At 39.8% G+C, this 23,400-nt stretch overlaps 1 protein-coding gene across 1 annotated transcript; it reads right to left on the reverse strand.

The window, feature by feature from the left end:
• Positions 1-4,363: 4,363 nt before the first annotated feature.
• LOC144533839 (apolipoprotein B-100-like) lies at positions 4,364-18,995 on the reverse strand. The gene is given in 28 exon segments (XM_078275405.1): positions 4,364-5,344; positions 5,436-5,622; positions 5,833-5,944; positions 6,047-12,046; positions 12,340-12,713; positions 12,804-12,913; positions 13,023-13,064; positions 13,067-13,093; positions 13,096-13,181; positions 13,418-13,590; positions 13,680-13,890; positions 13,991-14,121; positions 14,219-14,401; positions 14,701-14,906; positions 15,010-15,177; positions 15,298-15,501; positions 15,621-15,800; positions 15,890-16,085; positions 16,214-16,425; positions 16,514-16,660; positions 16,742-16,856; positions 16,937-17,381; positions 17,487-17,572; positions 17,687-17,811; positions 18,067-18,219; positions 18,331-18,478; positions 18,595-18,740; positions 18,864-18,995. Coding segments are annotated over 28 exon segments (11,280 nt in total).
• Positions 18,996-23,400: the final 4,405 nt, after the last annotated feature.

A 23,400-nucleotide genomic window follows, 5' to 3' on the forward strand; every position in this document is an offset into this window, starting at 1 on the left:
AAAAAGCATATGACATGTTGTGGAAAGAGGGACTCCTCATTATACTAAGTAATTTGGGTATAAATGGTAAATTGTACAAATGGGTGTTAGATTTCATGTTTGGGAGGACAATAGAAGTAAAAGTGGTACAGAATATTCCAATAAGTACTCAGTAGAAAATGGATCTCCACAAGGTAGTGTATGTAGTCCATTATTGTGTAATATAATGATCAATAACATCTTTGAACAAGTTGGACATAATGTAGGAAAATCACTTTTTGCTGATGACGGGGCTCTGTGGGTTAGGGGTTGAAACCTGGACTATTTAAAAAACAAAATGCAAGCTGCAGTATACAAAGTGGAATAATGGCCTAATAGATGGGGATTTAAACTGTCAATTGAAAAAACACAAGTCATATGCTTTGCTAAAAGTCATATATCAGTACCTATGAAATGATATGGACAAATAATTGAGCAGGTCAGAGTGGTAAGGTTTCTTGGGGTTTTGTTGGATGAAAAGCTGACTTGGTGTCAACATATTATTAAGGTGAAAAATAAGTGCAAAAAGATCAATAATATACTAAGATGTCTATCAGGGCAAGATTGGGGAGCGAATAGAACATCATTATTAAATGTATATACGGCCCTTTCGAGAGCAGTACTAGATTATGGTTGCATAGCATATATATCTGCAGCAGAGACTAATCTTAAAATGCTTGATGTACAGCAGGCTCAGGCTCTACATAGTTGTAGTGGTGCATTTAAAACATCACCAGTAGCTGCAATACAGATTGAAATGGGGGAAATGCCACTGTGAATATGGAGTGTAAAGCTTATGATGGCGTATTGGGTCAATTTACAAGGTCATGGAATATTTCATCCTATGAAAACCATTTTGCAGGATTGTTGGGAGCATAACAAGTCCAGTTTTCATAGTTTTGGGTGGATTTTGGGTGGATAGGTTTAGGAAATATAAAATGTAATCCAACAGGTCTGTCTTCAACTATTCCTCCATGGTTGTTTGTGATGCCATTAGTAGATTTAAATATCCAGCAATTGAGAAAGAAGTCTGAGCAGAGATATACTGGGAATATAGTACAGCATTATATTATATTTATAGAAAAGTTGTTGATATTCACAGATGGTTCGAAAGATCCTGCGACTGGACGTACTGGAGCCGCAGTTTACATTCCACAGTATAAGATATGTATTAAGAAAAGAGCCACAGATCATTTATCAGTTTGTAATGGTGAGCTTCTAGCTAGTATACTAGCATTGGAATGGTTGGAAGAAAGTAACAAAAGTTAATTACTTTGGTAGTTTGGCAGCTCTTACAAGCATAACAACAGTGAAATCATGCAGACAATATCTAATTTTTGAAATACATAATTAATTATATAGAATGTACAATAAGGAAGTAAAGGTTTGCTTCATGTGGGTTCCTGCCCATGTAGGTGCAGATGGAAATGAGGATGCTGACATATTGGCCAAGCAATCAACTATATCCCAGATTGTGGACATGGAAATCCCACTTAGTAAAACTGAGGGCAAAGCAATTATTAAGCATCAAATGGAAATAGTATGGCAAGAATACTGGGACATAAATGACACAGGAAGACATCTATATAACATTCAAAGACATATTGGGTCAGGAAGAAGACTGGGCAGAAATAGAAGAGAAGAGACAATTTTTACACTCAGGATAGAACATACTGGAGATGGTAGATGTATACAATGTGATCAGCATGAGTCTGTGCAGCATGTGCTGCTGGATTGTAGGGGCTATGAAAAGGAAAGGAAGAAACTGAGATTAGCATTAAGAGAAGCTAAAATAAGCTTTACAGTAGAAAATGTACTTGGAGATGCAGCATGGGGAATGCGTGCCCATATTATTGAATATTTGAAGGAAACAGGGCTGTTAGAGAGAATTTAGTCTAGTATATCCTAATTTTATTGAGTTTTTTTTTGTTTGTTGTGGGGTTTTTTTCTTCCCCCTGCTAATCTACTGTTCCGCAATCCAGTCCGGTAGGTGGCGGTAATGCACCTTAAATTGGTTGCCAACCGGCAATAAAAATCAGAAGAAGAAGAAGCTGAACTGCTTTGACCCAGCATTATCATTAGCTGTAATTGGTTTCAAGTTGTTATCATCTCCTCAATATGCATCTAAATCTAACTTGAATGTATCATTTAGAATTTCACCTAGACACACCACATGACTTCAGTCATAAGAATGTACAAAAGAAGGGAGGCAACAAAGCCTTTTGTTCAGTCATTGCACCTAGGTAGGGCATTTCATTTTCTCAGAAGGGATGCTTGTTGTTTTTTTCTTGCTGAGTTGTGTTCAGGTGATCCCTTTTGTTGGATACCGCTATCTCTTGTCTGTTGTTCAAAAATAATGCACGAGAGTGATTTAAATAATTAAGAGAGCTAGATAACTTACACAAGTAAAAATATGCATGTCCAATTGCCAACAAGCCCTTTATAATACCATATCTAAAATATTCAGAGACAGCTTGAAGCTTTAATTACTTCAGGGCGTGTGAGAAATGAATTGCATGATGTCAAAGAGACTACCTTGCAGTTACCACTTTTTACCATTGGAACATTGTTATTATAATTCCATTATTAGCTTGAAACATGAAGCCTTAAACGTATTGCAATATGAATAGCTCTCAGATGTGCCTCTCCTTAGAATTTTGCTTGTGCATATCCAGTATTGCATTCTGGTGAATCACCAGTCTTTAGCTGTAATCAACAGTAACATTTAAAATAGACAGTGGACTTTTTTACTTCACATAACAGGAAATTCACAGCTGTAATTAATAACATTAACAATGCCTCCATTCCATTCCTTCATTTGAGTGAACAACCTGCCAGTGAGCTAGCATGTTCAATACCAGTTCCCTGGTAAATGGAATTAAATTATTATTGATGTTATTACTGTTATAACATCTGTGTTTTTCCTTCTTTGGCATGTCTGACATATGGCAGTGTCCATCACATTAGAACCATAACCATAGAGCTTTGTCCCAATCAGGTCAGTGCTGAACTCCTGTGCGCCTCTCACCTGTACTTTACATTTGCATAACTGGGTATTGCAAGATTAATTGCAAGGTGTTGAGCATACTGTTGTGACAGTGTTTGGACAGGGAGTTATGGGGGTGTGAGTAAGTTCTTCAAAGTGCTTGAAAGCATTACTCAACTATTAAAGAAACAGTGTGTGTGTGTGTGTGTGTGTGTGTGTGTGTGTGTGTGTGTGTGTGTGTGTGTGTGTGTGTGTGTGTGTGTGTCTCTGTCTGTCTGTCTGTCTGTCTGTCTGTTGGCAAACTTTCAGTGTTTAGCTTCCAGAATTCATCATACATGTTGGGGATGGTTTAGGGTTTAATGTCATGCATAACATGACATAACAACTGGCATGCTTTAGGCATGTAACTAAAGCAATATCACAATGTGTGTCCCCTAAGTATTTATGTGCTTAAAAAGTCTAGGAATTGCTTGCATTATGTGAAACTTTATTCTAAGTGCACGTTTAATTACACTTGCAGAGGGCAGCACCCTGAAAAACACTGTCACACATATGACTGACTGGTATCTTCTTGTACAGTGTATCTCCATGAACTAGTTGATAACATGTTCCAGTACTGTTAAGGAGAGTCAATCATGGATCAAAGGTTTCAGTCTCTGACGATGTTTGTCAAAAGTTCTATCAGGGATTCAGCTGACCTTGCCTAGACTTATTTAAACTTATTTTATATAAAAAAAATATTTTATATATTTAGACTATATTGAAAAAACTAAAAAAATGCTGCTGCATACCATATTTTATGCCAGCTGAAACCAAAACGCTAGCTAGGTAAACAGTGTGTCTTTATAAAACTGCAGGACCATAAGACAGGCAGCCACATTGAACATAGTGGTATATACGCTAGATAAGAGACATCATTTTTTTTTCTTAGATTGGAAAAAATAATTTGCCTCAGATTGATGTGAAATGCATTTATTTCCCACAAATGGTTGGATAGCTAAAAGCTGTTATATGCATAATCCAATCTTCTGATAATCAATGCAGCATGTCTGCCATTCAGGATTTTACCAAATGATCAATCAACATTTGGCAATGTTTTTATAAAACTGGCATATAGTTATCAACCCCAGCCCCAACAAACACAAAAGCTCCAGTCTATTTTTGAAACTGATTAATTCACAAACAGGTGGACTGTTATAAAGAATATGTTCATGTGACCCCTTCTGGTTGCTAATAGACATTGCATTTGTGCATCTATTGGCTTGTTCATGAATTTCCAATGAACAGAGAACAAATGTGCCAATTTAAGAGATGAGAAAGTTGTCATTTTAATCTTTTAGCTTATTGGTGAAGGTGGAATCAAAGATTAATCTCAAGCTTTCTACCCTTAACTTTTACATAAGACCTGTATTGAGTAGGAGCCTGCTGCAGATAGTCAGTAACAGTATAATAAAATTGATTCACAACAGATCTGAAAATATCCAGAATGTAATTAATGGTGCCATTTATCGACTCAATGTCCACAGTGTTTGCATACTTGGTGATTGTTTTCATTAAGCTTACATGCTTGTCATAGAAAGCATTAATGTAGACAGCAATGGCATCAAGGACATCAGATTTTAGTGTGTTGTCAATAAAGTCCTGAGCTTTGTCAATAAAGAATTTTAAGGTGTCACCCAGTTTTTCTAGGAACATGTCTAGACGATCTAGATTCTTCAGAAGATCTACAATAGGATTAGGTATAGCCTTTACCCAGTCCCTAATGTCGTCAATTATTTTGGCTCCAGCAATGACATCACCAATAGACATTGTGACCTGAATTTTTCTGGTCATGCCAAACATGGCACTGGAAACATATTGTACATTAACAGCCACAAGGTGGATTGTCTTCTCTAGCATAGTAGTAATGCTGGTGGTCAGCTTATTGAGCACCTCAATGAGAGGGGTCATCTCCTCAGAGCCAGGTAGTTTCACCTGGGTCTCCCTCAGGACCTTGATGGCATTATCCAGAAAGACCTGAACAGTCTTCTGATACTGAGCGACAGTATTCCTAAAGAGGATGGACACCTGGCTCAGATGTGGGGCATGGTTGTTTGCAATGTTGTGGGCCTCCTCAGTATAGCAAATAATAATATTCTTCAGCTGAGCAGCATGTTTGAACAGTTGGTATTTCTCAAAAAAGCTAGACAAACAAGAGGTGATGGCAGAAAGTCTTTCTTGTAGTCCCCTGAGCATGATGTCAGGGGCATCCATGTTGATGACCATCTTCAGATTTATTTTATCAGCATCTTTGGCAGAAGCTCTGATGGTGACGATATCAACATCCTTCCCAGGATCAGACTGTTTAACAGAAAACAACAAACACAAAATAAGATGTAAAACTATTGATCGTTGTAATTGTGCAAATATGATAACAATATGAGCTCCTTACAGCATAACGTCCATAAAGCCTGGCATTTATCTGAGATGGGGCCCTGCCATGGAGCTGAAGACCTAGAAAACCAGTAGATGGAATAGAAATTGTGGCACTGATTCCATCTTTGCGGACAGCATAACGCAAGTTCATGTCAGTGAAGGCAGGACTGGTTATGTCCACATTTAGGGTGAGACGGGAGTCACTGTAAAGACAGGCAAGTATGTGTTACTTTTCTAAGGTATAGAAGCCAACTTTACCCAAGAAACATAACTATTTAACAGGAAATAATTACGAATATCTTTCCTCATATGATTTGTTTTCTTGGGATATGAGTAAAAATGTGTGTGATCCTGAGTAATAAGACAAATAAATTCCAAAACATATCACACACAATATGGATTTAAACTGTTACCTCAGTGTATGGGAAAGAATGTGTTGAATGTCCAAGGTCAGATCAGTATGGGTGAAAACTGCCTTCCCAGCCAGGCTTACACCAGCATGTTCAAAGTTTATAGTAATGGAAGCTGTAGAAACACATGGACTTCAGTTAAAAAAGTAAATAAAAATGGATGCTTTTTATGTCAGAAGAATAAGTTATAGTATATGCTACAGAAGAAAAAACTTACAGTCCATGTCATATTCCAAGAAGACAATGGCAGAGGTGGCAGAGGACCTAAAGCTGATTTTGAAGACAGGAGCACTGCCCTCTACTTCAGCTGCTAGGTTTGTGGTGTACAGCGGGCTGACAAACTTGCCATTGGTAGATATCTTCTGCTTGGCAGCTGTCACTTCAGCAACGGTCTTCTCAAAGATGGTGAGGTCACCCAGGCAGCTTGGCTGAGATATATCAATCTCCATATCAGCAGTCAAGGAAGAGGTTGGGGCAAGATCAATGGTAGCCTGGACAACATGCTTACCGTTGGTGTTGAAATCAAACAGGTTTGCTTCGTTGTTGCCAGTGTACTTCAGCACTGCATACACACGGCTCAGGGAGGCTTCAATAGCAATATTCTCATTTACATCCATGCCCATGACTTTGGTGGCGCCTTGGTTAAGCTTGGCATCAGCAATAACCTTGGAGGTGGAGCGTAGGCCATCCTTATTCAGATACAGATTAGCGTCATTATCCAGGACTCCCAAAAGTAGATAGTGTTCGAGCACTGTGCCATCCATGTTGACCTTAGTAGATGTCTCTATGGAAACATACTCAAAGTTTCCCTCCAGCTTCAGACTGTGGTCTGCTTCAGCCTTTCCAATAGCCTTGATCACAGGGAGATCGAAATCACCCTTAATCCTGAAGGTTGAGACAGCATTTGCTTTGGTTTTGGTGTCTGCAACCAAATTTTGGTTTGCGTCCAGATTGAGTATAGGCAGGGCAATCTTTGCAACAGTAGCCACAGAGACGGCAGTTTCAAAAGTCTCAGTACTCATACTGATGGAGCTGTCATGAGTGCCTTCGATGTGTTGATTTTCAAGGGACAAGGAATTGGACAACTTGATTACTCTCTTGGTGGTCAGACTGGTGATACCATCAAGTTTGGCTTTTAAAACCTCAAACACAGAGGCTGTGGTAGCTCCCAGACGGAACACAAGATCATCCTCAGCATACAGTCCAGCATTGACATTTAAATTAATGATGGCAGACTTGAAGGACAGCTCTGTGATAAGGTTACCCATAGAGGGAATCTTGGTCAGACCCATCATATCAAGGGCGGCAGCCTGGCTTTTCTGGTAAACCATCTTGGCGTCCACATTAACAGTCTGCTCAGTAGAAGTCAAAATGTGTTTCAGCCCGGTTTGGTCGTACAAGTCAAGATCACTAATAGCTGGGGTATGTAAGTCAGCAAATGGAATATAAATCTCAGGAATGCTGATGGGCCTAGTCAGGAAATCAAGGTTTGCCTTCCCTTCTACAGCAGCAAGGATGGCAGCTTCTCTATCATTGTTGTCTACAGTGAAGTTCCAGAACAGTGAATACTGATTAAGACAGGCCAGAGCTACAGTGTTCATATGCTGTGTGTCAGGCCTGAATGTTGCGGAGTAATCATTCTGCAGATCAATGTTGGCAGTAGGAGCATCATTGAAATTGATCTTGGTGTTTCCCTTATTCTGAAAGCTGAACACAACCTCTCTGGGACAGAGAGCAAGGTCAATATTATTGTATAGAGCTCCATTGACAATACCAATTAAATCTGTGTTATGGGTTGCCTTCAGCTCAAACTTCATGTCATGCAGATTGGCATTTACCGATCCCACTAAAAGGTTGTTTTTGATTGTTGGGCCCTCTGCTTCAGAGCGAATATCAAACTTGAAATAGCTGAAGATAAAGAAGTCAGCACTTAGGGTCTGTCTCATCTTTAAAATGAATGTATCTGTGTCACTAATGAAGGTCAACTTGACTGTACTTGGATTGACAGTGACTTGCAGGTCACTCTTGTGGGTACTGTCATGAGAGTTGAAGGTGGTAACACCCTGATTACCAACAGTTATTGTAATAGAGGTACCTTCCTGTCGGGCCACAGCTTTTTGAGTTACAGATGTTTCACCAGTGAGGCCCACGATGGGTAGGTTGAACAGATGTTTATAGGAAGTGTCAATGGTGGCAGAAAAAACATCCTTGGTAGCTAAGAAAGCTTCATTTAAAAGCTCAGCATTGTAATATGATGTGGTGGCTTTCACTATGGTCTTGGCTGAGAAGTCATAAAATGTCACAGATGCATGGTGGTCCAAGGCAAGAAAATTGTGAGTGAACTTAAGGGTCTCAGCAGCAATCACATGATGCCCCTTGGGAACAACAATATGAGCAGTGGAATATAGGTTGAAGTTAAGGATTTCATAGCTGAGAGATGTCCCTTGGGAAGTCATAAAAGCCGTCAGCTGAGAAGTCTCATCTACATCAAAAGAGCTCTGGACTTCAGCAGCATTCCTAATAGTGTACATTGGGGAGTTGACTTTTATCTCAGAACTCAGTTTGCCAAATCCTGTAATCATGATCTCACTAGGAATGACTGGCATCTTAAATGTTGGTAGTTGAAGCGTCTTTACGAGTTTCTCTGCTGGGATATGAGGAAGACTGGGAAAGGACAGCTCAGGTAAAATAATCTCAGGAAGTGAAAACTCAGGCAGGGCAGGAAGATAATTTATAGTCAGATTTTCAAACAAAGCACCCAAATCAAACAGCTTTACCTCGATGTTGAGAACGAAATCAATGAAGTCAATGATTCTCTGTTTAATGTCATTAGTTGAGATGGTGGTGGCTTGCACAGTGTGGAAGTCCAAGATAGTGAACTCAGGGATGTACAGCTGTGGTGGGATTTCAAACTGGTGAAGCAGAACTATGCTGAACTTCATGGAAGGCACAGTAAGATCAGTGAGAGGAATGGTGAATGATGGCATTTTAAGCTCGGCTTTCTTCAGTCCAGTAATCAGCCCCTCAATGATCTGCAATATCTCACTGACAATGTTTTGCTGAGGTGTCACCTTCTTAATGATCTCAACCACACTGGTGAACATATCAGTGGCAATGGTAATGAACTCAGCATAGCACTTCTTTGCAAACTGCAGATAAGAAGTAATTTCAGTGTTGACATCCAGTTTTGCAATTTCTTGCTTTATAATTTCAGCAAATCCCTTCAGATTACTTAACAGAGCCTGGTCATAGACATCCTTCACATTTTTTACAATTTCTCTCACTTGTTCAACAAAACCCCTAACAGAGGTTAAGACAAAGTTGGCAAAATGTCTTGTTGCCTCCAGTTTCTGGGGGATTTCAAGAGTCCTGATCAGGTCATTCACATGAGCAGTGTATTTAGCTGTCATTTGATTGGCATAATTCACAAAGTCATTATAATCAAATGAATTAAATTTCTGCTCAATAATGCCAATATATAAATTCAACTGTGAAATGATATCCTTAATCTCAGTTCTTTTCAAGTAGTTGATAGCACTCTGGAAGTCTTGCATGATTTTGTTAGGAATGTCTGCATCCTTCACAATCTTGGCTACAACCCTGAAGGTTTCCTCAATTCTGAATTGCTTGATGAGCTCAACAGCCTTTTTCAAGACAGCCTGAACCTTTTTGTTAGCTTCAAACTTTACGATCAACTCTCTCATTGTGGCAAAGAATGTGTTGATCTTACCTAGGATGTCAAGATCCGTAATCGTTTTCCTTATGTAATCTGTTATATCGCTGAAAATCTCTGTGGGAATCAGACTCACTAGTTCCTCAATGCGAGCTTTAAAGTTGATGGATGAAATACACTCCTTTAGCCCAACAACAAATGTCTGCATGTCATAAGTCTCAATTATGTGTTTCATATCACTCATGATGGTCTGTAGTTGTTTGTTGACTTCATATTTGGAATCAATGTCATGCAGGAATTGGATGCTGCTCCCTTTCAGTTTTTCCAGGTCGATCTGCTGGATCATCTCCTTCATGGTATTAATCACATACACAACTATTGCCCTGATGTCATACTCCTCATTCATAGCATTCAGATGTTCCTGAATCTTCTGAATGAGGGTTTCAGGGAGGGTGCAACTAATAATAGTTTTTTTAATCATAGCAGCAAAGTGTAGGATGTAAACTGTGAGATCAGCCAGCAGTTTCTCAAGAGCATCCTTCAGATTTCTCAAAGAGGCTTCCAAATCCTCCATGGAGATGACATAGTTGTGGGAGAAATCATTTAGGTTCTGTTTCAGCTGAATGAAGTTGCTTTCTATATTTAATTGAGCAAAAATGTGACTTACATGTTGTGAAAGAGCGTCAAGTTTAGTCCAGATGTCCTCATTGTTAACATAGTTTTGCAGTGTCTCTACAAGATGTAAAACAAGCACCTTGATACTTTCCAGAAAAGCAGAAATACTGTCAATTATAGGAAACTGAATAATGTGAGTATTTGTGCTCTTGTCATACTTAAGGAAGCCAGAGATGGTGAATTCCTGTTTCTCTGTGGAGTCTGTACTGAGGATGTTTGTGAGGATGGTGCCAGAAACCTCAATTCCAGTTATCTCAGCAGTATTGTAAACACTCAGATCCTGATTGAAAATGTGGTCATTCAATTTAGACTTCATTCTGAAACTAGTCTTTTGCGCTTGGAGGGACAGAACAGTATCCATCTTGTTGTCAATAATTGTCTCAAGGGCAAAACCGGCATCTAGCTGCTGGTTTACTGATGCCCTGCATTCATGTGAGCTAGCAAAAGCCAGGGGCTGCGCTTTAAGGAGAAGCTTGCCATAGAGCTGGGCACTGTGCTTCCCATACATGGTAATGTCCCCATCAGCATTGAAGACAGCATCAAGGTTGAAATCAAAAGGAACAATGCTGCAACGGATGGTGTGGTCAAAGCGCATTGGCTGTGAGTTGAAACGGGCATCGTTGGTGATCCTGGCAGCAAGACCGACAACTTCAAGCTCGGTGTTGTGGCTCATGTGAGTTCCAAGGAGTTTTCCAGTGGTGCTGCATTTTGCATTAGCTGTCATATCAGCATAGTTTACCTGATAGGTGTGCTTGATCTCTTCCTCACCATATATGGCTTTCAGGCTTCCAGTCAGGTCCATCTTGTAAAGTTCTGCCTGCAGCTGACCCTCATTAATGAAGTTGGCCGCCAGAAGTTTTAAGTTGTTTTTAACATTTGCAGAAGCAGTGTAGGGTTTCAGGTCAATATTGATATCATGGGTGTAAGAGGCATACTTACTGGCGGAAGCTTCAGCCTTTGAGTTGAAGTCAAGGCTAGATAGAGTAATGGTCAGAGTGTTGGCATTATCAACCTTGATGTCACACATTGCAGCCTTGTTGGTAATGAATAGAGTAGCTCTTGAAGCATCAAGCCCAGCATTGAAGGTGTTTTCCAGGGACAGGGGGCTTTGGAGGGTGGTTGTTCCACTTGTGGTCAAACCATCCTTGTTTATTTTCAGATTTGCCTTGTGTGTAGCCTCATTCTCAAGGAGTGTCATAGTGGCATCACTGTTTACAGCCAGACCATTGATATCAAAAGAGGCAGTCAGCAAAGAGTAAATACGGTTTTCAGAGTGGTCTGCATTTGTCTCTATTCTAATGACGACTTCACCAGCACCAGCAGAGGCTTCAGCCTGGTTACGGATCTTCATGCCGAGAACAAGGGCATTTGCATCACATTTCAGTGTCAGCTTGCTGTCTTTGAAGGAAAGCTCAGCAACATGGGTCAAGATGTCTTCAAAGGCATTGGTGTTAGACGCAACTGAGAATTCACCATTGGCATAGGTTGCTGCAATTGTGTTCTGGGCCTTAACGATGGTGGAGTCAAACTCAAAAGTAGAATCAATCTTTGCTTCTGTCCTAAGTGGGAAGATGGAAAATGACTGGGTTGAAATGGTCTTGCCATACATGGGTCCAGCCGTTAACATTCCCTCAAAGTTGCTCTCAGCAGATATTTCTTCAGTGTTGATTTCAGTCATACTAGTTTGCTCCAATGCAATATTGAGACCAAATGGGCTTGTGGCTTCAATCTTGCTGCTTGATTTCAAATTGATTTTGTCTGTAATGGTTGCATCCTCAACGATACTAATACTGGCTTCAAGGAATTTATGGGCCAAAGAGCTTTTCAATTGGGCTTTGATGGAATCAGTGATGGCCAACATTCCAGATCCTAAATAAAACACAACAGAACAAAAGAGAATGTATACCTGCATAGATACTTGGATTAATGTTAGATTAATTTGCTGGTAAACAATATAACTAACAGAAACATACACAATCCATTATTTGGTGTCATATCAGAGAACAACAATTGTAACATATGTTACATTATTTTTATTCCAGTGGAAGTAGAAAACTAACTGAAAATTCTCTACCAAGAGTGAACATGACATACTTGTCAACTATAAGTTAATAACAGTCTAAAAATCCCTAAATTCATGATTAGCATCTACTGGACAATACCTTCAATGTCTATTGAGAGAATGTCAAGTGGGGAGGTTCCTTTCACATAAAATTTAGCTGAGTAGCTTGGTGTCTCCACAACATCTTTGCCAGTAGCCATTGAGGCCTCCATGTCATATAGGTTGCTCTTCATCAGAGTTGAAACCTCAGCTTTGCCAAAAAGAGGAATGGACAGAGTAAGGCTCTCAGGGACAACAAGGTCTGGGATGGGAATTTTAATGGAGACGATCTCCAGTCCAAACTCGGGTAGAGACACACTAGGTGTCGTCAGAGCTGGTGGAAAGTTAAGCTCTTCTGTTGATCGTCCTCCAAGAGGGAGAGGGATAGCAATGGTGAAGCGCTCATTGTTGAAGTGGTAGACAGCCTTTGCCTCACTGTTATGAACAAGAAAGATAAAAATCAATAAACTTTCAATACATTTTCTGAAAGTTAAGATATTGATCACTGATTTCTTTCGGACTTACGTATTGAGGAACAGTGTCTCTGGCAGGGAAATCTCAGGGATATCAGGCACTCTGAAGCTCTCAATGTAAGGGATATCAGCCCCATACTTTTCAATGTAGTTGTTTGCTGCCTAAGACAACGGGAACCAGTGTTATATGCATGCTCCACATTTTTACCGAAAGATCAAAGATCTGTGATCATAATTGTTCTAAAATCTTAGATTCCATACCTCCACAAACTGTCTTGAAGATGTGACGGACTTTCATGTCAGTCTGCCCGATTTACGCATGTCAAGAATTTGATTTACTATACTTTCTCAACAATATCAGCATTTGGCAAGCTGGTCGAGATCTCAGTGGTCACATCTGACTTGAGTTCAACCTCAAACTTGCTGGCATCTGCAACAATAGAAAACAATGAATTAAATTCGTGACAAGAGAAAGTATTCCTCTAATCCCCAGGTTAGAATTAAGCCAGGAGTAAATTTGAGTCGTAACAAATCAAATTTGTAATATTCTCTCAGGACAAAAGGGGCCCTATATTATGGTACCATCTAAGGCGTAAAGTGTACTATTAAAATCATGCTGTACGTAAGATTCTGGAAAAAAATGTGCTAACTGGAAAATTATAGTACCGTATTTCATTGTAATTTTCTGCTCAGAGGTGGTATCCATAACTTTGATTTCACTCTTAACCTCCAATTCCAATTCTTCATCACGTTTCATGTTAGCTGTGATGGTGGCATCAGCATTGAATGAAGGGACAAGAAGTTGGACTTGCAGCATACCTTCCTTCATGGCCTTCAGACTGAAAAATGTGTCAGTGAGTTAGCGTAATCTCAATGATGAGGTTCACATTAATGTTATATCATAAGGATTTATGGTTGATTTTCTTACTTGGCACGTCCAACCAGGGAGAGCTGAGGGATGTTCTTGTTTATGAAGTCAAGAGAGATGGAGTGAGTTCCTTTGCCCTTGGTGTTTCCATTGACAACACCCAGCCTGAGTCCAGCCTCCATATCATAGTCAGGGATCTGGATGTCCACTGTGATGACATTCTTTCTTCTGTTATATTTCATGATTGCTCTGGCTTCAGTGGGCTCTGCACCTGTTGACCAACCAATAGAGTAATATTACTTGACTCCATAAACGTCAGAGCAAACTGAGCCAGTAATAAGCAAGAAAGATTTTGTAATATTGTACATTACCTTCGGCCCTCAGAATAATCTTGACAGAGTCAACCTTCTGCTGGCCCTCCTCTCCCTCCTTGAGGAGCTCATAGGCAACAGTGGCTGTGTACTCAGTGACTTCACCAGTAGGATGGAGCTCCACAGCAAATCTAGTAAGATAATAAATAAAATAAGCCAGTATTTCTCAGTAAGCTAATTTAATTTGAGAGACACATATTTGCTGGTGGTTCAGAGAGTCTTGCTCACTTGCTGTCTCCGGTGATGGGGAAGTAGGGGGATGTCTCCTGAGAGAAAGCATCAGTGTACTGTAGAACAGTGCAGTATTTCATTCCAGCAAAGAAGGGAGTGCACTCGCTAACATCAATCTTGTCCATCACCATAGGGGGAATGGTCTTTACCTCTGATCCAGTGACTACCATCAGGGTATTTCTAAGTTTTAAATGTAGAAAAGTTAGAATGCAACTTTGGCTGTTTTAATCTAAATAGAAGAGGGTTGGAGTAGTTAAAGAAAAGTTAAATTGTTGCATTCAAAGATATAAGATCTCCTATAATTACTTTTTATTGGTCTATGATGACAGAAAGCTGATGGTGAGGTCAAAAGCTTCTGAAACATGACTATCTTTAACATTGTTAACTACAATTATTGCCTTGTATACATTAAATTAGCTATCTTAATAGTAACATTACAACCAAAGTTGTTTTCCTCATAAGTTCTACTTTAGGCTTACGTCATTTTGATGAGCTTTGTAGGACTTATTGGAGCAGGGATGGTCAGCTTGACATTGTCACTTTCCATGGAGATCTTGGCACTGAGCCCACTCTTGTGGAAAATGTTGGTGTGCATCTCAAATCCAGAGTTGATATATTCAGGGATGTGGGAGCCAACCTGAGTTACAAATTCAATGCCCCCAGAGGGCATGAAGGTAACTTTGCTCTGTGGAAACAATGTAGACATAGGTGACTTGTGTTGAATGGAAATTAATATAAATCCATAGTTAGTTGGTTGTAAAATTGGAATTTCTTTTAAACATAATTACCATGTCACGAGCAATCCTAAATCCACCCTTGATACCAGGGGTGAAAGTACCAGACAGTGCAATCCTCAGAGGCACCCCAGTGACAGTAGGCAGGAAGAATTCATTGTCCATAAAGATGTAGTGGGCAAAGAATGTGTTGTCAGCCTTGGTCATCAGTGCCTTCATGATCTTTGGCAAAGGGCCCATAAAAACACAAATGTAAGTCAAATGATAAACAATGATAAATGAATGACAATACATAATTAAATCTGTCAAATGTTTTAAGTGAAAATAACTGGTTTTGTTTACATCAGTAGGGAACATCTTGAGCATGCTGTCAGTCATCATGGCAGCAGAGTAGGCCATCTCTGTGATTTCAGTGGTCCTTAGATATCCCAGCTCATTTCCCAAAAGTCTCAGATAAACCATTGCCTCAGGAGACTGTACCGTCTTCATTTCCCTGACAAGTTTATTGAGGTTGCGTCCAATCTCCTTCATTAGGTTTTGGGAGGCCTATACATAAATGTCCATACTATATTACTAATTTCATTGCAGTTGGTACAACTCCAACCTCATAATTACTAATAAGATATTTAATACATTTGATTAAAAAAACAGATTTCTCTGATTACCTGTCTCTTCATTCTGTCCTTTTTCAGAGCAGGCAGCATGTTCTGAAGGATCTCATTGACTCTCAATGGCATTTTGTCAGAGACAAAGTATATTGTCTTCATGGCAGTGTCAGGAAAGAAGCCATTCTCTCCAAACAGGGCATCAACAGTTGGCTCAAATCCTTTGCCCTCCATACCAACCTGTAAATGTAACACATATATTACAGATTACAACAGAACTCTGTACATTGTCCTCTTAAACTTTGTTTAAAATAGCTCAAAATGTTTACCTCCATCATGTCAATGTCAAAGCCAAATGCCTTCAGAGTCATTTCAAGCATGACCTCCTTGGGCAGGTAGCTGGTACCCTCAAAGATCATGTTACCCTCCACAGATCCAATCTTGTAGTTGCGAGAGAACTTGGTTGGATCCATGGTGGGCCCGACCTCATTACCCTGCAGGGCATCACGAATATTCTGTCTTAGTCTGCAGGAAAGGAAAAAGAATATTACTGTTGAACATCTGGTAGTGATCAAATTGGGACACTTACTTAGCATGTAGTGAAACAACACATTTATGAATTATAAATAAAGCTACAAATGCTTTTCACTTACTTTTGGGTCTCTGGCTCAGTTGAGGACAAAATATTGGTAATGTGGGAGATCACAAAGCTCTTGATTTGTTTGTCCTGCTCATTGGGCAAGGCATCGGCAAGCTGGGCCAGTTCACTGGGCTGGGGGTCTTTCATAAGTACCAGATATGCGGCAATGCGCTTTTGCATGGGGCTGGCACTGTCCAAAAGCACCTGCATGAGAATCTTTCTGCCCTGTGACCAATAGACATCAATAAAATGAGTATACAGTAGAAAAAAATATTCCAATGATGTGTCAAACCTTTGAAATAATTTGACATGCCTCCTCAGGGACAGGAGTCAGCCTGAACACTTGGATGGCAGCCTGCTGCACAGTCAGGGAAGCAGCAGGTTGGTTCACACACTGGATGACAGCAGATCTGAGTTCAGGGCCAGCAGATACCAGAGCTGGAGCCATGTTTCCAATAACCTGGAATCAATGGACATGTTGTATTCTACTTACTGGCATTGGCAGTCATTTAAATGTTGATCTATGGGGAAGGTTACCCACTCTCAGTGTCATGAAAGTTTTGTCGCTGTCACCAGAACAGTCACCCAACTGGGCAGCCATGAACTCAGCAACAGAGTGAATCTCAGGGATCAGTTTTCCCTCAGCTTTGTAAAACCTGTTGAAAAACATTTTTTTTTTTAAATTCAAAGTCTGTGTATATTTTTAGAAACAATATTTGGAATAAAGTTTGGTTACCTCTTGACAACATTGCTCAGGGCATACATGATGGGCTTGCTGGGCTTGTATTTGGCCATCTCGAGCATGTCATTGATCAAGAGGGCAGAAGGATTGGATACGAGTCCCATAGCAAAAACACCGGCATCAACCTCGACTGAGGAGGTATCAAAAGTCCTGATGATCTGCATGATGGCACTGCTGCACTCAGGGGTTCCACACTGGGCCAAGACCTGGTAGGTCAGGACAGGGGACACTGCAAGAGCCTCAGGAATGGCGGGACTAAGGGTGTCAGTCTTCATTCCACGGACCATGGTGACAAGCTTGTGGAAGAGGTGGGCCCTCCTCTCACCCTCGGTCTCGGGCAGAGTGGCCAGTTCTCTCAGGAGGTTCAGACCTGCATCTTTATCCTGGACAGCACTCTTGTCCTCAACAGCCTCCATGTGAAGACCCTTGACAATGTCACCTGTGATACAAAAGTAAAAGTTTGGAATGAGTTGTTCATATCTTTAATTCCGTTTTTAATAAATAGCCTGTAATAAAAAGAACAGAGATATGAAGAGGAGCTAACTGCAGTCAAAGACTCTGTCATTGTGAGGAGAAACCTCAACGAGAGTCAGTTCCTGCTTTCCAACATTGGTAACTCCATTTTCTCCCCTGTGGAGACAATACAAGGTTGAAAAGTACATTAGATTCCTTGGACAACACATATCAGTACCTACATTTACATAATGGAGCATAGTAAACTGTACATTGTAAGGTTGGACTTACTTGTGAGAGAAGGGAATGAGGATGTGGTTCTCAGTGCAAGACCCAGAGGTCATGTGTTTTTTCTCATTGTCAAACTTGTAGTTGCAGGTCTGGGTGCTTCTGACCAGCTGGGCAAGAGGGTAGTGCTGGAAGACAAAGAATGTAGTTTATTTGCAAGATTTCTGTCTAATGATTTTAACAATATTGTTGATGCTATGGGTACTGTTGTGGTTTGCTTTTACACTACACTGCAGAGAGATTATATGTGCGACAAACAAAATAAGTACAGTTGTGTGATTTTTGTTGGATCTTGAGTCAGTTAGGCTAGAAAAAAGCAGTTCAGGACTGGTGTTTATTTCATTTAACACCAGACTAACCCATGTCTTGGTTGTATGTCTTACCATGCCAGAGATAAGTGCCAAGGGGCTGGTGTGATCTCTCATGGGGCTAAATTTGTCACATCTGGACAGGTCCCTGGTGAGGCTGATATCAGTTGCAACGTCTTCTCTAGCATTGATGGAATAAGTGGTCTTGCACTTGCCGTGGATAGTGGGCTGAAATGGGTGTGAACAGAGGTATGGATATCATTTCATGTTTTTTGTCATGTTTTAGAAACTTAAGGGAGTGTGATGCGATTATTTGGCATACTGTAGTAGGACACTTACCATATTCTTATTTTTGTCTTCTTCCAGTAAAGGCACAGCCAGGGCGGAGATGATACCCCTTTTGATGTTCATAATTGTTGTTGTCTCACCATCCTCAGGATACAGTTTCACATCGTACACACCATCAACCACAACCTTTAGAGGATATCTACAGAAAATGTCAGACTTTTACCATGAAGTCCTATAGCAAAAGTGTTATAATTTCACAATGTTTGTTTATGCAACTGGATGCACTGGATGAGGAAAAGTTTATATGTAATGTACCTCTCCATTTCAGCAGCAAAGACATCAGAGCTGGGTGCAGGACTGAACACAGGGTTGCCCTTTGCGTCCATGTCGACCACCTCACTCAGGCTACAGCCAGTGGTGTGGATGATGAAACTGCAAGTCTGAGGTACTTCAATTTCAACCTGTTTTAAAAGATTATTTTAGCTGCTAGATATAATGTGAAAGAAATTATGTACATTAAATGGATTTAATATGATGGAGAATTGGGAATAAAAAATGTAGCTGTTAAAGCACATGGCATGTACCTTGCAAATGGTCTTAGGTCCATTCCTCAGATGTGACGCACCATTGATAGCGTTTAAGGACTCAGCTTTGTACAAGTATTCATACTTGTGGTGGGCTTTGTATCTTTGGTTTACTGGTAGAGAATATTTCATATTAGATTTCAGTTTGCTGCAAGTACTGTGAGAAAGCACAACACAACAGTTTGCCTTAGCAATTCAGCAATTATTTAAAAAGTGCTACATGGATAATACATCATTTAGTGTTTTTAAACAGAAATGAGAGAAAACATGTGTGTGCTGATTAGTTCAGGTTACCTCTGATCTTAATATAGTGTCAGTTGTAGATTTCTTGAACAGCTGCAGTGTAATTAACATGCTCAAGTTGTGTAATTAACATAAACATAATAGTGAAACTTACTCAAGCAGGTTTTCTGCTCCTCTTGGGCATCTGTAAAGACAATCATAAGAAGATTAGATTCAAAACTTAGTTTCCTCTCACAAGAAAACAATTTTACTTCAAAAAAGGTCAGAGTTTTCACTTTGTTGTGTTTGTTTTAATACTACTTTAAAACTACTAATACATGATCATATATTCATGGCATCTACAATCAAAAGCAACAATATGCAAAAAATGACTTACAAGCCAAGGTAAGTATGGTTAGGAGTAGGGAAAGACAGAACTTTAAGTCCCCCATCATGGGCTCTCTTCAACTCTCCTTTGTTCTCCTTTGGTGAGTACTCAGACGAGACTGAGGCCTTAACCTCCTCATCTGCCTTTTATTGCCAAAGGTGTTAGGTAGGACATACAGTACTGTGCTAGCTCCAAAGTCCACTCTATACGTACATGGAGGGACAAAGGCAACTAGTTTCATAAGGCTTTCCTTGAATATGATTGCCAAGTTTCTCTCTTTTTGTGTTGAAATGTGTGAACACTTTTAAGTAATATTCTGCATAATATCATTTAAAGTTACAAATGAACAGAAGAGCTTTATCCTAAATATAACTCAACAATTCACATACTCTGCATTACTGCTGATGGATATAATTTAAGAGTAAAAGCCATTAGACAGGGCATAGTTTTTTCAATGACAGGTCTTAAAGGGATACTTCATCCATTAGCATTGAGCTTTGTATCAGTAGAAACCCGGTAGTATTTTTGAATGACCGTGTTTCTCTCCCTCATGTTCCCCTGAGACGAGAGTTCTCTGTATTGTGGGTCTGTAAAAAAGCCTCTGATGACGCAAAAATCGTCATTTAGCATCATCTGAGGCATTTTTGCCCAGAGGCTATGGACTACAGCCAGCTAGCTCCGCATGTTTTCAACCCGCCCATAGGGGGTGGGACTGTCACTACCGATGCGAGTCGAGTGTCAGCCATCTTGGAGCTACGCTAAACAGGCTCTCTCTTTTCAGCAGCAAACCTTTACAACAATTATGTGCATTCAAACTACCGCACATGTGTACCATCGGGATACATTAGTACAGATCGGAGAATATGCAGGAAACTTTATTACAGACGGAATACTCGACACACTACGTGAGCTTTGCCTGCTACGGAGACCAGCACCTCAGCCTGCGGTGTTGCTTGATGCCATTAGCCGGGGAAAGGGACTTTAAAAGCGGTGTGCAGGAGTTCGAGCTAGGTGGAAAGCTAACGCTAGCCGGCCACCTGTCCCGTCAACAAACTGGACTACATCCAACTTCAACGAAACTCCCAACGCGAATTCAGAGACTGCTGTGTTTTTGTTTTTGTGGAAACATGGCTGAACAACAGTGTACCAGACTCCCCTATCTAGCAGGCCTGCCAGCCTTCAGAGCAGCTAGAGATGCTGCTCTGTCGCCGGGTAAGACTCGTGGAGGTGTGCTGTGTTAACACGGACTGGTGCAGAAATGGGGTGTTTGTAACCAACTACTGCTCACCGCTGGTTGAGTTTGTGACTGTTTAATGCGACCATTCTACGCAAATTCATGGCTGTGTTTATACTCTTGTGTTTACATCCAACCAAGCGCTAATGCTACCAATGCGTTAGCTGAACTTTACGAAGCCTATAATGTGTGTGCACTAAATGTAGCCTGTTTCGTATGTCGCTTTCATATAATGTCATTTTTATATATTTTAAATGTGTAACACCACTTGAGCCATGGTGAAACATTGTTTCGTGTATATGGTTGAAATGACAATAAAACACACTTGACTTGACTCCCTCTCTGTAACCAATTTCACTGTCTAAGTCTGTAACCGGTAGGCGTGGCTTGGGAGTGGCCTCGTAGAGAAACAAAGCATTCTGGGAGTTGTTGTCTTTCATCCACATGAGCCAAAAATACATTTTCTAGCTTTTCTCGGTCTAGAAGGCACCAACTTCTAAAAAAATTTCCCATTTCTACTACATGAATAACCCAATTTAATACATATTAATCTCATTACAATAATTGCTAAAAGGACACCTTTGTAAAGGTTTATGTCAAAACTGCATCTGCACCTGCACATTTCAATCAACTACTAAGTTAATATTTTGCATGAGATACTCTGCAGTCTTTCATATCATGGCTTCCATCAGTAATTTCAATGTTAAACATACGTACAACTCTAATCTTGATAATCAACAGCCAATATTAAATATTTTAAACACTGAATTTTTTAGTTTCTTAATTTTATTTGGTGTATAAAGCTGAGAACCATATATACATTGCATAATAATATCATTAAAATGCTTATTCAAAACCATAACTCAGAAACTGTGGAGTTATGCCCCCTAGTCACTGATAAGGAGTTAGTAACACTGAACTTGAACAGGTTGTTCTCAAGCATCTTGTGAAAGGAGCAGTGGACTACAGTGTCAGTACATTGTGTAGACATGATGGTGTACACAGTAAATTAGGTTTTACATTCTCTGAACTGGTTATCTCTTCTGGAAAAAATACACTTATCATAAACTACTTGAGGCTATACCAAAAGGCATAGTAAAATGATCTTGAGGCATATATGTTCCACAGTTATGAATAATATGCAAACCATGACCTAAATTATTTAGCCCTCTTAGCTAATGCGTGCAAACAACTGTACTAAAAAAACACACACACACACACACACACACACACACACACACACACACACACACACACACACACACACACACACACACACGCAGTACCAGTACAAGTCCTGCATTCAAAAGTTTACTTCAAGTAAGGAGTAAAAGAGAGGCATTATCAGCACAATGTACCTTCATTGACTTAATGTCTGTTCAAGGTGGAGCTTCCAACTTTTATATAATGCAGGATAGTTTAATGAATAATAATGCATCATATTTTAATTGTTGTATTTTGTGAGTATTGTATTTTAAAATCTGAATCTCCAATGTAACCATTCACATATCTCTGTCAGGTAAATGTAGTAGTAGTACAATGTTTTCTTCTAAAGTGGAAGTGCACAGTAAGTCAGTAGCATATAGTTAAATAGCTTTGGGGTCAGTCTCTAAGTTATTTTTTAGGGTATAATGGTTCTGGAGAAAGCTACAAGCACCAATAACACAGGCCAAGTGTTTTAAACGGGCACTGCGCTAGTGTAATACACCTACACCTCTCACCAACAGATGGGCCTTAAATATCTGATTTGACTGCTCAAAGAAGAAGAAATCATTGTGTCTTACTCACCTGGTAGTTGTTAAAACTGTCAATATCTAATTTAAGAAGGCGTATCATGTCAAACTGCCTTAGTTTTTTTATGTTAGCCCATAAATGAGGACACTTGGTTTGACAAATCACAGATTTCACCACTAGATGGCAGTGAACACATTGATCAGTGATCTGTATGTGCTTTCGCTATCCTGGAAGGGCAAGAGGCAAGGGGCCCTGTCGAGTTTCCTGGTAAACAAATACAAGTGCTGTTTACATTCACATTGTGTGTATCATTGAGGTCTAACAAACATGTCAAGTGCATTTCCTGAAAAATAAGACATTTGTAAAGCAAATGTTTAAAATGTTAAATCCAGCATTATTTATATAATTGTTAGTTTGCAGCATTGCTGCAAATCTTGACATGTTGTGGAATGTTGTGACAACATTGGTTGTATTGTGTGACCTTGTGTGTGTGTTGTGTGAGCATGTGCATTCTCATTTGTGTGCACAAGATAAACAAAACAGGGACCCCTCATAGAAAACAAGCTCAGTAATACTACTAAAGGTCAAAAATTCCAAAAGGAACCTTTAAGAGACAATTACTATCAAAAATATATTGTAACCAGTGAACTATACTTGGACAATTTGTAATGTGAGGTTTTTGTATTTCTCCTCTATTTTAGAAAATCTCACACTCCTGGTATGAGAGAGGTTATAATCTTTCCTAATAAGTCTGATGTAAATTAGTCTTCAACGAAGGTGATATTAATCCAAACAGAAAACCCAGGAGGTAGCAGAGAGAATACCTGGTAAGAGATACAACAATTACTACATGAGAATCAGTCTGGATGCTTTTGAATTCTGATAAACAGCCCACAAATGGTCTAAATACTTCTTATCTGTGATTTAAGCAGGGTCATATTTAATTAATTTTATTCTTT

This window comes from Sander vitreus, chromosome 18, assembly GCF_031162955.1.
Source record: "Sander vitreus isolate 19-12246 chromosome 18, sanVit1, whole genome shotgun sequence".
Classification (NCBI taxonomy): domain Eukaryota; kingdom Metazoa; phylum Chordata; class Actinopteri; order Perciformes; family Percidae; genus Sander; species Sander vitreus.